The sequence below is a fragment of the Rousettus aegyptiacus genome, unplaced genomic scaffold (assembly GCF_014176215.1).
Source record: "Rousettus aegyptiacus isolate mRouAeg1 unplaced genomic scaffold, mRouAeg1.p scaffold_m13_p_8, whole genome shotgun sequence".
NCBI lineage: Eukaryota > Metazoa > Chordata > Mammalia > Chiroptera > Pteropodidae > Rousettus > Rousettus aegyptiacus.
Window position 1 is genome coordinate 77,704,519 of NW_023416311.1, and position 15,537 is coordinate 77,720,055.

At 35.1% G+C, this 15,537-nt stretch overlaps 1 protein-coding gene and 1 pseudogene across 1 annotated transcript in view; both read right to left on the minus strand.

Moving 5' to 3' along the window:
• ZSWIM6 (zinc finger SWIM-type containing 6) overlaps positions 1-15,537 on the minus strand; it is a 167,372-nt gene that overhangs the window by 11,063 nt on the left and 140,772 nt on the right. The window contains exons 5-9 of the mRNA XM_016137048.2: positions 12,941-13,120; positions 8,418-8,594; positions 7,998-8,144; positions 4,274-4,420; positions 2,970-3,230 (exon numbers count right to left, since the gene is read on the minus strand). Of these exons, the coding sequence (XP_015992534.2) occupies positions 2,970-3,230; positions 4,274-4,420; positions 7,998-8,144; positions 8,418-8,594; positions 12,941-13,120 (912 nt within the window). The remainder of the gene's footprint in view (positions 1-2,969; positions 3,231-4,273; positions 4,421-7,997; positions 8,145-8,417; positions 8,595-12,940; positions 13,121-15,537) is intronic.
• LOC118607592 lies at positions 13,664-13,782 on the minus strand (annotated as a pseudogene).

A 15,537-nucleotide genomic window follows, 5' to 3' on the forward strand; every position in this document is an offset into this window, starting at 1 on the left:
TGACAGGCACGGTGGCAGAGCTGACTTCCCCTGTGTACTCTCTGAATGCTACCCTAAGAAGGGCGATACAGACTTTAAATAAATTTGAAAGGAAACCACAGTGGTTAGTTCAACTACTTTCCACTTAGGTACTTTGAGGTTTAGTTACTGTAAAGTGTTTAATAAATTAGTTTCCATGTCACCTCTGAGTAACATCTCTTTCATGATTTCTAGAATTATGAACCATGACACACTACTGCTCAAAGCACATAATGCATTTGTTTTCCATGAGAAAAATCAGTCTGTGAAGAGTTTAGAATGTAAGAAATGCAGTGCAGAAGAAATGGTGAGAGGAGTTACTGAACTGAGCATGGGGTAGGACATTATATATTATAGATCATTTTAACAGAGGTTATTTGAAATTTGTTTTATATTTTGGTTAGTATTTTTGAATTATTTATTATCTAAGTGCTTTGAAAATGATATGGTAAATCACTTATTTTTTTACCTAGGCAAACTAAAATCTATCCTAGATTTCTAATATTACCAAATATATTAACCTTTTTTCCTTGTCTTTAAGATATTTTAAATGTTTTAGTGATCTGACATTCTTTGAAAGTTGATATAGCAGTATTGTTCCACCTTTAGTTTATACGACGAAGACAAATTATTTAGGTTATTATTATGGACTGAATGTTTGCATCTCCGACCCCAACTTATTAAGCTGAAGCTCCAACTTCCAATGTAACTGTATTTGAAGATAGGGCCTTTAAGGAGGTAATAAAAGTTAAATGAGGCCATAGGGTAGGGCCCCGATCCAAGATGATTAGTGTTCTTATAAGAAGAGACATCAGAGAGCTAGTTCCTACAATACTCTATCTCTAAAGGCAGCCATCTACAAGCCAGGAAGACGGTCCTCACCAGAAACAGAATCAGCTAGCACCCTGACCTTGGACTTTCCACTCTCCAGAACTGTGAGAAATAAATTTCTATTGTTCAGGCCACGCAGTCTGTGGTATTTTGCTACGGCAGCATCAACAGACTAAGATACTAACTATTTTATTTAAGGACTAATTATTGCAAATTTGTAGATTACCTTCTTCATTTTTCCTCCATTTTATTTTGCTGTTTCCTTTAAACAATCAAACTACCTTTTTGTACTATGCAGAGAAAAAGTCAGGATACATAATCAACATTTTGTTATGATACCTCTCAATAAGCAAAACATTCAGTCAGGTATCACATAATTATTTGTGAATTAATAATCAATATAATTCCTGAACTCTAGTATATTGAATAATAAAAGACTGAAATTTGGTACTAAGTTCCCCAGAAGTACTTTTCCAATATGCCAATTGATCCAGTATGCTAATATTGTGGCCAGAAGCGATTAATACTCGGCAACAATACAGGTTACTGTTTCCTCTTCTTCAGGTACCTGAGTCTAATTAATTTGGCCCTGAAATGCACAGAGCAAAAGCGTGAAGAACTTGGTGTCCCAGTGCAGTCAACTCAATCATGGAGTGCTTATCTTCTGGAATTTACAGAAATGGTCCCTTGGCTTTCCCCATGGACTGCTTCCTGTTCTGTACTGCCCGCTTTTTGCAGGCTTAGTGGGGTCAGGAAGGAGCGAAGGCTGGGATGAGTCAACAACACTCTTCATCAGGCACAGATCTCATAAAAATGTTTAATGGGGGAGGTATGGACTAATCAAAAACTAGGACAAAGTTAAAAAATATTCATGAATAATGAACATGAAGACATTTAAAAAGGAAAATGATAAACATATCAGACGCATCAACTCGGAAAAGCACACACCCTCTGCCCACCTTCAATATGATGGAAACCAAAAGCCAGTATTGAGAGCCAGTGACAGCATAAAAAAAGTTGTGGCTAATTAATTCTGCTTATATCAAAAGAAATTATGAGAAGAACTAAAAGAAAACAGTAATGAAAGAATCAAGATCACCTGAAATGTGCCAAGATGGATTTTTATGTGTAGAAGGAAAAAAACTACTTCAGTAGAGTGCTTAAAAATATTAATACTAGGAATTTTTATCAAAATTACATTATAAAAAACATTTTCCCTTTAAAACGCATTTCTAAAACACAAATGTATAATGTATTTGGTGAAAATATTTTCTTTCAAATAGGTCATTAGCTTTGCAAAGATAAAAAAGTTCTGAAATGCTATTTTCCCTAAATCTCTTCTTCATATATAACAGTTCTGAATATTAGATGAAGATACCATGCTTTATGAGTCTATCAATCACAGAGAATCACACAATAATAACATACATGTACTTGAGCAATAGAAGCAATTTTATCAATTAGACATCACCTAAATTTATGCAAAAGATTAGGCTACCATACTAATTGTACTATTCTTTTCAAGAAAAAATTTTTTTAAAATAATGCCAGCCTAACTTTGTTAGCCCTTTAGCTCCTGACTTTATAAAAAAAATAAAATTAAGATGTTACCTTGGAGAGTCTATGAAACTTTAACTTGGTGAATCTATACCTAACGAATTCTCTGAAATAATTAATCAATGCAGTGGAAATTCACTCCTGCAGACTTCAAACCTTTGGTGGCGTGTGCAAATGACATATTTAAAACCTAGACGTTGTGTAACAGCCAATAATTCCGAGGAATGCCAACCAATTTTCATTTTATTATTTAATTGATCAAGCAAAGAGAAACAAGGTTATGAGCAATAGCTCACTAAATATCAAATTTGCATTTATCTCAGGAACAACATGGCCAAAATACAGTTCTTTTCAGAGCTTGTAGCTAATGGGGCTATCCTACGTGGTCACCTAAATCAAATGACACAAACCTAAATATCTGTACTTTTTTATTAAGTGATAGTATTTTTGGATAGTAAATACACCTATGACCATACCAATCGGAATAACTACCATATTAAACGCATTTAATAGTGCCTTAATACAATTGGGTAAACAAGTGGGAAATTTCTTTATCAAACTACCTTCTAATAGGAAGACTGCTTGCTTGCGAAAAATTTTCACCAGTGTGTCATCCAATTCAATTTCTTGAAGCTTGGAAATGAGCTGCTCCTCATTCCGGCAAACTTTCTCTTGTGTGTACAGCCCATCAGGCATGATACGCTGCTGTCCCAGCCCTATCAGGGCTACTTCCACAGCTAGCGTTAAATAGGATTCCCCTTCTTCTAAGAATTTGTGTGCAGGTAGATGCTGGTATTCCAGAGACTTGCACTGTCCCATATTCTCTGTAAAATGCAGAAAAATCAGAGTTCAGAAACTACTTTTGTAGGTACAAATGTTTATTTTACCCAAGACTCATAAATAAGAATTACCGACTTAATTCCAAGAGGCCAGAAAACATATTTCTTAGGTTAAAGGGCACAGTTTCCTAATATCTTTTAAAAAATGACCACATATGACTGAATGTGTTTCGTGGAACAGAATATTACAAATATTTTTCTCCCATTGAAAATCAATCACGAAAGAGAACTATAAATCTAAAAAGAGATACTAAGAATACTTAAGAGTGGAAAAAATTTTAATTAAACAAATATAAAATTACATGATGACTGCAATAGTTATCAATTTTTAAAAGCCTAGCATTAAAAGTTTCTATCCTTTTCTCATAGTGTTAAAATTTATAATGAAGACAGTAGAGAACACAAAACATGTAACCCAATTTCAAGGTCCTTTTTGTCATCAAAGAGTCATCAGTTATCACAAGAGTAATGACTCTGAGCATTCTTTTATCTTTGTCGAGGTGTTTCTATTAGAAAATCTGACAAACTTCAACTATCAAACTCACAAGGAAAAGCGCAAGTCACACCTTTCACCCCTGACAGAGTTTTGGGTCACCCATAATTAATGAAGGTAATCACCACAGGAGAAAATAGGGATGAGCAAGATAATTATCCCTCCGAGAGCACTCAGCCTTGGAAACAACAAAGGGACAATCCTTCCCTCCCACATGATGCACATCCTTATTTTCTATCTTGTTGCTGGAAAACAGTCATGAACGTAGATAAATTCTTAGATGCAGAATTATTGACTAGAAGGGAACATATATTCTTAAGATTCTTTACACATGCTGTCAACTGCTGACCCCTAAGACTGCCTAGTTTGTGGAAGCCTACCTGAAAGTGTCAGAGTGTCCATGTCCTTGCTTTCTTGCTAACTGTAGGTACTGTTAACTATATGGATTCATTAAACGAACTGTGAAGAAAAATAATGACCAATGCCATTCAGGGTTTAGGAAAAAAAGGCATGAGACAAATGTCAATGATTTTACCTGTAAAATCGGAGAACCCAGAGAAGCTTTCATCATCCATGTGGCAGGCTTCCATAAGGCTGCTGAAAAGAGTGCCCACAGGGTCTAGCGGGTGTCCGACCCAGCCCTCCAAATTGGTTATCGAGGTTATGCTTTTATGGGGTAGCTCTGTGTAAGAAGGGGAATTGAGAGAGAGAAAGATGTAAAGGGAAGAGAGGCTTTACCATTTAATAGCAGCATCCTGACAAAATTAATACTGAATTTAATTAAAAAACAAAGGTATACATAATCCCCAACTTGTGAACTATTCACAGTTTTAAAAGTTCACCTGTAAATCAATATAAATGGTACTAGCTTCCCAGGAAAACTCCCAAACATCTATTTAATTCACGTGTCCAGGGTACCAAGTTACCATTACTTTTCACACTATTAAATTATGTTGAATAAGGAAAAACAAATTCCAAATTTTCACCTGAGAAGCTCACTTCCTAGGAGTGGCATTAGGTAGGACTAAAGAGGCCCCCTGGAGTTACCACTGGGTAAACTCTACAACTCTATTATAAAGATACTCTCAGTGTCACTGCTCACTAGGTCATCTAAATTGGAGATTAGAGGGCAGTTGTAGCCTGGGTCAGACTTTGACTCCCCTATATTATTAAATTATTCCCCAATATCCTTATGAAAGTCTTCCTTATCGTGGATAAGCCATTTAAGAGAGGACCTTGGCTATAAGGAGGAACTACAGCAGAATATAACATATAATTTGGATGAAACACATCCTTTTCGTTTTCTTCAGAATGTTAAGCATTTTCAAGTTCTTAAGTTAAACTACAGAGTGCTGAAAAAGGCTGCAAATATTTTAAGATATATTCTGTTGTAAACAATGCAATATTTTACATCTAAGTGTTTACTAAAGTACTAAATAACAGCTTCTTATTAAAGGAAAATATAATAAAATCTATATGTAATATAAAATATACAGGAAAAAAATTGGCTTGTAGATAGCTAAAGAGCCATTCCATGAATCCAACGCTTCTTTAGATGTCTTCTGGTTTTGGACTGTCAACTATTAGTACATAGAAATGAGGCATGGCCTGGTACAACGTATTAAAATTTGTAAAAATTGGGTCCTACATGCCTTGGAAAAAGCTTTCCCTTTGGTTTCTGTCACTGGCTTTCATATATATAACAGTATGAAAAAATGAAAAAAAAAAAAAGAAACTGAGCATTAGTCTTGGGAACAACCAAATATGTATGTTTGATGGGAGAAAAATACATAGATGTACATAGATATATAGTGAAGGTAAGTGTTGTGCTTATACAAATAAATCTATTGTCAAGGAATGGAAACGGGAAAAATTTTACAAAGTATTTCCTCTGTGTCCTCTTTCATTTCACACAAAAATTAGTAAAACAAACAAAAACATACAACACACACACATACACAGAAATGAGAGAAATAAAAACCAGAATATAGTGTTTTTTCAGAATCTAGAAGTTGGCCAAAGTGAAATAAGTCAGACACAGAAAGACAAATACCCTATAATCTCATTTATATGTGGAATCTAAAAAAAATTAAACTCCCGGATACAGAAAAGACTGGTAGTTGCCAGAGATGGAAGGTGGGTGAAACAGGTGAAGGTGGTCAAAAGATACGAAATTTTAATTATAAAATAAGTCATAGAATGTAATGGACGGCAAGGTGACTGTTGTGAATAACACTGTCGCGCATATCTGAAAGGTGTGATAAGTGAACAGATCCCAAAAGTTGCTCATTACAAGAAAATCTTTTTAACTATGTGTGTGATAGATGTTAACTAGACTTACTGTGGTGATCATTCTGAAATATAGAAATATTAAATCATTATGTTACATACCTGAAACTAATATGTTATATCTCAATTAAAAAGAAAAAAGAAGCTGACATATGCCATATAGCATTAAAAATGTACAAGATATTTCATTTACTAATCTTGGCTGCATGACAAATAGCTGTTATGGCAATTTAGAATTCTAACAGCTATGAAAAACATATTCTTTAAATATGGACGAACAAAAAAAAATAGAGAAAGATAAAGGTGTAGATCTGTAATCCTAGTAATACTTAAGAATAATTTGAAACAAGTTTTCATTGCTTTCAGGATAAAAGGGAAATGTGTGTAAGAGTGGCCTCAAAGATCATCAAAGGAGCCTAATTAAACATGTATTCTAACTTACCTACAAGAACTAACATTTAACACTTCACATTTCTTAGATATTGCAACATTTTTACTAAACTCATTTTAAAAACACTTCTTGGTAAAGGTTATAGATATGATTTTTAAAGATCAGATAATCATAATCATCGTCATGAACTAGCTCTCTTTTTGTAGTATAAAAAGTGATTAACTCTCTCTTAGCTTGAATATTATTATTCTCTATACTTTCCAGGAGTAAATACCTCTGGCCATATATTGTGTGTGTTTAGAACAAGGGGAATTTTGAGAAAACACATCTGGTAACTAGTGATGATATGAAGAACATGAAGAATTGGACAAAGTCATGATTATCAGGAATATTACATACCAATCTCATCTGAGCTCCTCCTTTCTTTGGTTCAAATTTTACCTTTGGAATTCACTTTCATCATATATATGATAATGTTAATTAATATTTTATTAGTACTTCCAATACAGAGGATATTAAGCTACCAAAAAACCACTCAATTCAACCTCCAGCCTATTTCAACAACTTTTGATCACTTTTAGCTGTACTCTAGGTGCTGTGCATATAATCAATCGCCCAAAGATTAGGAACAAAAATGTAATAACAACAAAAAGCCAACCCCCGCCCCCCAAACCCCCAAACCAATAAAACGCAGCAACTAAAACTCTTTGGAACAGAGAGTAAAAACAATCCTACCAAATAAGCATAGATCATAGTTATGAAGGAGTAAGAGTGTATGGGTTAATCAGAAAAGGAATATGTTTTTTTTTTTTTTTTTCTGATCAGAGCCTTGGGTGTATAACGTAACCTTCTGCAATTATTATTACTTGTAATGCTAATTTAAAATTTAAAAGATTAACTGAGATAAAGAAGTTAAATGTGTCCTGTTAGTTGACAGTTCATCAAATGTTATTTACAGAATTTGAAAAATCCAAGAAGTTCTGTTCTGGTCACTTTAAATAAATAACATGTCCTTATGCACGAATTATTATAATCAAAAAGTTTGAGAGTGCTTATATAATATGCCAGGCCCTGCTTTAAGTGCTTTAAAAGAATCGAGTTTAATTATCTCAATAACTCTGATAGGTCCTCAATTGAGCCCCATTCGACAGATGAGAAATCTATATCAGAGACTTCAAGTCATTGCCTAAGGTCAAACACAGGCAGTCTATTCCCCAGAAGTGTTACTGTTGAGAATTATGAAGCACTTTCACAAAATACTTGGCTAATTTGCATTTTAGATGATTTAGACGTATTAGTTACTCAAGCAATAAAAAAAAAAATTCTCCCCCTTAAAAAATTAAACTAAGAAACTTAAAAAACAAACAAACAAAAATCCCACCTTATTTCTGACAAAATTCAACTAGAAAAAAATGACTAAAATTTCTTGCAGGTTAGCTATTGAGTATTTCAAATAAGTGGTGAGTATAGCCATCTCCATCACTGAGTTTAAAAGCCATCTCTCCCAGAAGAACACAAAACCTAGTGATGTCAACACCAAGAATCCCATTCCAATGGAAACAAACTCCTTCACATTCACCTTTTTTTTGAGTTCGGAACATTTCCAACTGTTTCTGTTGCTGTCGTCTTAACGTATTAACAATAGCTATCGCTAGTCTCAGTGCTTCTCTGGGGTACCCATGAGAACGTAATGCATCCACTCTTGCACAGGCTGTAGGAACATGTTCTGAAACAGAAAGTTAAGGGGAGAGAGTTACCAGTGTTGATTATATCTACGAAACAGGACTAAATAGTAATATGTTTCCCCCTAAAATACTATTAAAAAGATACAAGAAATCATTTCTGAACTTGGATTTGAATGAAAAACTCAGCTCCTACTGCCAAGCATTCATTCATCTCCCATTGAATCCCTCAGAGCTCCTCCTCCCACTCCAATAATGCTATAGAAATGAAACAAAGAAGTAAGTCATGGAAATGTCTTTCTGGTTTGGCCACTTACCATGCCAGAGGGGCCACCCACGGGAGTCAAAAAGGGAGTTTTCAGTGTCGTCATGGTAACAGTAGTTGGTGTATAGGTCACTGCTGATAATGTGCTGCAAGTGGCTATCTTGCCAGTGGAGATCACATGCCTCGATGGCTCGGGTGAACACTGTCCGATGTGGCCTGTTCGATGAATCTGTTTTTCCCACAATTCAAAAAGCCATGTCAGCCATTATTCACATGTAAATATAGCAATCATACCACTCTGTGGCCAGATGTTCATGAGCACACCCACACACATTGTCCTGCACCCCCTAAGCAGAAGGATGAAGGGTGAATACTCTCATGTCCTAAGTACTAGGAGGCAAGTCAGACCAAAGAGCCGCCATTCATTCACTTGTTTTATAACCAAACACAAACACTCTGCAGCCATCAAAGCTAAGGTTAAAGGCATCCTGCAAAAAAAAAATTGTCAAGTCTAGTTTCCATGCCAAATACACTCAAAGGAGGCACTCGGCACAAAATGGAATCACATGAAAACTCACTGCTCCCCACTTCTGAGGTGCTGTGGTGGGCTGCCCTGATGGGATCAACAGCTCTCACAAACACTATGCAAGAGATGCGACACCAGCCATGGAACCTTTCAGGAAGATGCAATCAGCCTTTAAAGATATGCATAAGGGTTGTGCTTTTGGTTGTATTTTTTAACTATATTGTGCGGTTTTGCACAATTAAACTATTATGCTTCTTGGGATATAATGATTAAATGCCACTTTATATCCCAAAGGGCATAAATGCATATATTTAACATTTCACAAAGCCACACAACATAGCTACAAAACAAACCAGCGCACTTACCTTGCCCCTACAGGCTGTCTCCTGACTCCTGTGCAGGTTCCATGACTGGTGTGATGTCCCCAGCATAGTGTATGCTGGGGCATCACAAAAGAGCAGAAGCATACACTCCGAAGAGGGTTCAAGTTTCAGGACCTGACGAAGAAAAGAAATGTTTGGGGAATAAAGGATAGTCTCGCCCCAGCGCCAGGGATTATTCAGTTCCTCCAGATCACACGGCTCAAATTCTCCCTGCATTCCCACCCCCTGGGTCCCCACTTAAGACTTACCTTCAGCTGTGGCACAAAACTTAATGAGCCTCAAATGAAAACCAGGGAAACAAACTATTTTTATTTATGTATATTTTACTAGCTCAAGTACCACCCCTCACTGTTCTGAAGCTTAATTAAATGAGAAGAAATATCTGAAGCTTCTTTAGTTGATAAAGTATCATCTTCCTATCAATGGAGCTTTGACTAAGCACAGACATAAAGGAAATCATAAAAACCAAAAACAACTGAATTGAGGAGAGTTCTGAGAACTCATCTAGTTCAAGTCCTCTATTCTGCTGACGGAATTGAAAATAAAAGTAAAGTAACTTGCCAAGGTCACAAAGCTAGGCAATGGCAATCAAGATCAAAACACAGATATCCTCATTCCAAATTCAGCTATTTCTTTAACAGAGAAAGACATTACTTCAGCTTGGTCTCAGGTCGATTTAGGTATCTGTATTTGAATGGCAGACATATCAAAATGCATAAATGACATAATCTGAGAGGCATAAACACTGGTATATCTGTTTTGGCCCCTGCCCAGACTCCTTGCTAGCAGTAGACAAATGTACACCTTGCAAATGGGAAGAGTGGGCCCTATGTTTAAGGGTTTTTTGAACCTATCTGTGCTTTTGGCTGAGGAGAATAAATATACTCTTATGCAATAAGATTTCTCACAGTCAATCAATCGAATATTACAAAGCCCAAATCTCACACATTTTTGAATGGCTTTGTCATTTCATTTTTTTATTTAGATTAAATCATAGAATTTAAAACTAACAGGAGACTTTAAAAGAGTATCTGTTATGCACGTCTTAGAAGATGAGGAGTTCTACCTGTTGACTGTGTGCTGGCTGTGGTTTCAATAACAAAAGCAAGTTGTAGAATAGGATTCCACTTAAAAAAAATGAAAACCTTAACTTTTTACATATTTGCACATGATTATATGAGTACAAAGAAAGGTACAGAACACACACCAGGCTTTCAACAGTCATTAGCTCTAAGAGAACAATAAAACCAACTGTAACAAAAAAAGCTAAATACTAATGAAATATTTAAATGAAAATGTAGGATATAAAGCTCTACAATAACATGGGGAACATAAAAAAAATAATTATTACATATACAATGACTAAAAAGATACAAACAAAAAGTGGGTTTGATTAGGTGTCAAGATTATGGTCACTTTTTATATTAGATGTCTTTTTTTTTTTTTAATTTTTGCAATAACGTGGAATAAAAGAGAAACATTAACTAATTTTTTTACATAATAAAGAGACTTGTAAAAATTTTAATAAAGTATATAAATATAATACAGGCTGATTAAAGAAAATTTGGGCAATTCTGAAAAGTAAAAGGGATAAATCAGTTCTTTTACCAAAAAATTAAACAATTGGCTATCATTCTGGTATATTTAAAAAATAAAAATACATATTCTTTCAAAGGATGTGGATTCTAATGTTATTGTTTTTGTTAGCAAATTCTAACAAATAATCTCAGCAAAGACTGGGCCCGATTTGCCCTTCACATTCACTTTAATGTGCTAAAAAATGCAATTCTGCCCGTGGTCCACACCACATGTGCACCCCACCCAGCTGCAGTGGCGTGGCTGCTGGGCTCTGCTGGTCACAGCTGGCTCTCCCTAGCAACCTGCTTGGCTCTCCAGTAGAAACAGTGCAGGCTGAGCACCAGAGCCCCTCTGTAGGGATGGCTCTTCTGATAGTCCTGGAGGATGTGGGTACTCTGCTAAAAGCAGGAGCCTGGTGCCTTTACACACAACAGCTATAAATATTACCCTCAGATACTATGTCCTGACTTCACACCCCTAGGCCAAACCATAAATAAAATGAATTATTTCATCAGGAAGCTGGGCCGCTTTCTAAAGCCTATGACATATTCCTATTTAACCAAGGGGAACATAATCAAGTGGCAAGTAAAAGTGAAGTGTAAAATTTAGGATGGTGGTCCCAAAAAGCAGTTGGGGAGTAACCTACAAATATAAAGAATAAAAGATTAAAGATATGGCCTATGTAGATATAGGCATACTCCTTCCTAGCAATGGAAGACGGTGAATGTTGAACCACTAAACTTGAAAATTCTAAGCTCTGGAAAAGAATGTGGGGCATAAAGGGTACATTTATAGTCTTTTAAGGTATTAAATAAAATCATCATGGGCAATAAAAGTATGACATATTTCAAATACTGATTTCCCAAGCAAGCATCTCTAGACAAAGCAGAGCCAGACGATCATCTTTCCAAAGTCCTAAAATTTCTTTTTGAGCGAGCAAGTCCCTATGGAGTAACACACATACTTTTCTTTGTAGAGACTGAAAACACTATGCTAATATCACATTCACATTCAGCACATTGTCCAGCTCTTTCCAGGAGTAACAAGTCCATATAGGGCCAGCATATAGAGAATGACAGTCTTGATTCTGGAACCTTCTGACGTCATTTAACTCTCACCTTCCATCTATCGTAACCTTAAAATCTTTCAAGTTTTCTCACAAAGGGGTCGGGTATAGTTAACAGCACAAATTCACACAAAAAGACTGACATACACTAGTGAATGAAATTTTTATTTGAAAGAGTTAACTATTTTAAGGATTTGGTTCTGAAAGAGAGGAGAAAATCCTGTAGTAGCCACAAGGGAAAGTGAGACCAAGGAAAGATTTATATTTTAAAAGATGAGAGGGACTTAGGCTAAATGGGTGGATCCAAAAAAGAGAAAGAAGCTGGAAAAAACCCAAAAAACACAAAACAAAAAACGTGATGAAAACAAGAAACAGAGGTTTTTAAGAGGATATTTGGAAATGTCTAGATACATTTCTTAGTTGTCCCAAAGACTGGAGAACATTATTAGCCTACAGAGGTGGGAACAAGTATGCTACAGAAGCATGCACAATAAAGAATTTTCCTAGTCCAAATGCTAACAGCACTCCATGCCCTTCCAGATCATCATAAAATGTTTACTTGATACATACTAAAAGTAAGAATTTTTAATTGATTAAATTACACAGTAGTTCCAAATATGAATTGACCTAGAGATAAAAACACGCAGCTCCTCAAGTCTCTCAATATTTTGTTTTATAAAAAATGACCACCCTATTCCATGATTTTTTAAACTAAAAAAAATTCAAACTAAAAAGTTAATAGGCAATTTTATATAACATATAATTTTAAATAACACATACTAATACATATAAGTATTATATCTATCTGTATTCTGAGAATATGAAAAAAGCACACAAAGGTCTCAGGTAAAAATGAAAACACACACAAACACACACACAGTCAAAACATATTAAGTCCTTGAATTATAGTAAATTTGTAAGTGGGAAAAGTTATTTTCCCACTTATATTGATAGTTACTACCATATACATATATGCACAATTAGGTAGATACAAAGTGAGCAAGATATTACTGTAGACTCACCTTGGTTGGCATTTGCACCCTGAGGCAGAGCATTGGTTAAATTGGGTAATTCACTACCATGATTTCCATCTTCCCATGGACAGACATCAACACTGTTCCACTTTTTCAGCTGTTTTAGCCAACTAGCCTTCTGTTCCAACTTGCAGTGGGGATTTAAAACTATACACATCCACAGAGCACCTAATTTCAAGGAAGAGAGGGAAGTAAATTTAAAAAAAAATTATTAAAATGTTCAATTCTAATAGCTAATGATAAATTTTAAACCATATCGAAATGGACCCAAGTCTACAATTTTTATAACTCAATTCTCTCCTTAATTAAGCCACAAATCTCATGCCTAGTTTAATGGAAAGAGGACAACAGAGCCCGAATTTGAACCAAAGATCCAAAGACTGTTACACATAAGATGAAAGGTACTTAAAATGCTTATTGTAATCACCTTCCTACTTGTGTGACATTTTAGACAAAGAAGTCAGTAAGGAATACAATCCTAAGGTCCAATATGCCTTTTTAATTTGCAAACAGAGCTGCAACAAACCGCTCTAAATGGTCCTACTGCACAAAAATTAAATTTCCTTCTCAAATGACCTTTACACAAAACCATAAAAGCATATAACAAACATGAATAAACAACATCCTAGTTTCCTTATAGGTATTATGCTTATTAATTATCATGCATATCCTACGGTATCAATAATCTTATTTCTTTAAATTTTTTTTAAATGCCTACAGCACCTAGTACTCCTAGGTGGTCTCCCATCCAAACACTATCCAGGCCTGACCCTGCTTAGCTTCTGAGATCAAATGTGATTGGGCACGTTCAGGGTGGCATGGCCATAGACTCAATAATCTTTTAAAAATAAAATTTACTTAAACATACGTCTCTAGATGATTTAATCAGGAACTTATCTTTTTATATGAATGAAATCACTAAATTTATGTCCTTATGTGAATGATATTACTAAACATTAATTCAAAATTTCACTTGTTTCTCAAAGGAAAAGCCATAATGGATTTAGGGAGCATAACTCATAATTTGAATTAAGGTACTGATAAAATTTATTATTTCTTTCTATAGTCTTCAAAGAAGTAACTAATTCAAGCAAATATTTTACAAGTTTTAAAAGTTCAAGTTTTATTTTACTAATTTCAAAACAAGACAGATACTAGTACTTCAAAGCCATTCATTCACAACGCTTTTTCTCTGAAAAGGTATGTATATATGTTTGGGTCTGTGTGTATTTTAATCAGTTGTATTAAGTAAAGTGAGTAATAAAGATAGGAATGATCACTATTTATGTTTCTTCTGTCCAAATGAGATGCTTCACATTCTTCCACATTTAAAATTAGCCAGCTTCTTCAATTAGAAAATGTGATATTTTAAATATCAAACAACTTTTACCAACAGGAAATAAAAGTGACCACAACCTATCTAAACCACAGATATTTACAATTTACATTTCTATATATTTAAAAACCAAATGAAAACAAAATGTGATCAGTCAAGATTAAGTAAGCCCAATACAGCTTATCTTCTCCCCATGATTATAACCAAATCTTTGAACAAAATACAAAAAGCAGCAATCTGAGGACTCTGAAGAGTAAACAACAACGGGCAGATTGAGGAAATAAAACTTGAAGAAGCAAGTCATATGGGGGTGATTTCCTGTTATTTTCCCCTCTTTTTTCTCCTGGCTTGGACATAAGATTAGTCTCATTTGGGGAACTTTGTAGAGGCCATATCAGCAAAAACTTGAGAGAAACCTCATTTAGCTGATGAGAGGACTCGGAAAAGGGGACATGGACCCCACTCAGGAGCTGAAGAGGGGAGGATCCTGGATGCTGTGCACAAAGGGCACAAGTCCTGTCAATTGCATGAGACAGACCCTAAGAAACACTCAAGGGCTTGAAAACTTTAGTGACATCGTCACCCAAAGATGGTCAAACAGACCTTATGTTCTGAATCTACCCTGGTTGATTATACACTTTAAAAAACAAAAAATTCCCCAGAGGATTTTAATAGGACCCAGACTCTCACAACACAGTATTCAAAATGTCCAGGATCCAAAATTACTTGGCTTACAAAGAAAGAGAAAAATGGAATCAGTTCTCAAGGGAAAAAACAATCAAGATATGCCAACCAAGATGAACCAGATGTTAGAATGATCAGTCAGAGACTTTATATAGCAACTATTATAACTGTGCTCCATGGAATTAAGGTAAACACTATTGAAAGAAGTGCAATGAAAACTATAAACAAGAACTAAATGGAAATTTTAGAATTGAAAAAAAACTATCTAAAATAAAAAATTCAATGGATGAAATCAATAGTAGAATAGACATGCTGATGGGAGAAGTCAGTGGACTTGAAGATATAAATTATCTCATCTGAAGAACAGAGAGAAATAATCAAAAGGAAATGAACAGAGCCTTAAAGACAGGTGGGAAAACAGCAAAAGGTCTAACATTTGTGTCATTGGAACCCCAGAAGAAGATGAGACAGCGATACAGAAAATTTTTGAAGAAATAATGACTCAAACTTCCCCAAATTTGGAGAAAGAGATGAATTTATAGATACAAGAAACTCGGTTAACCAC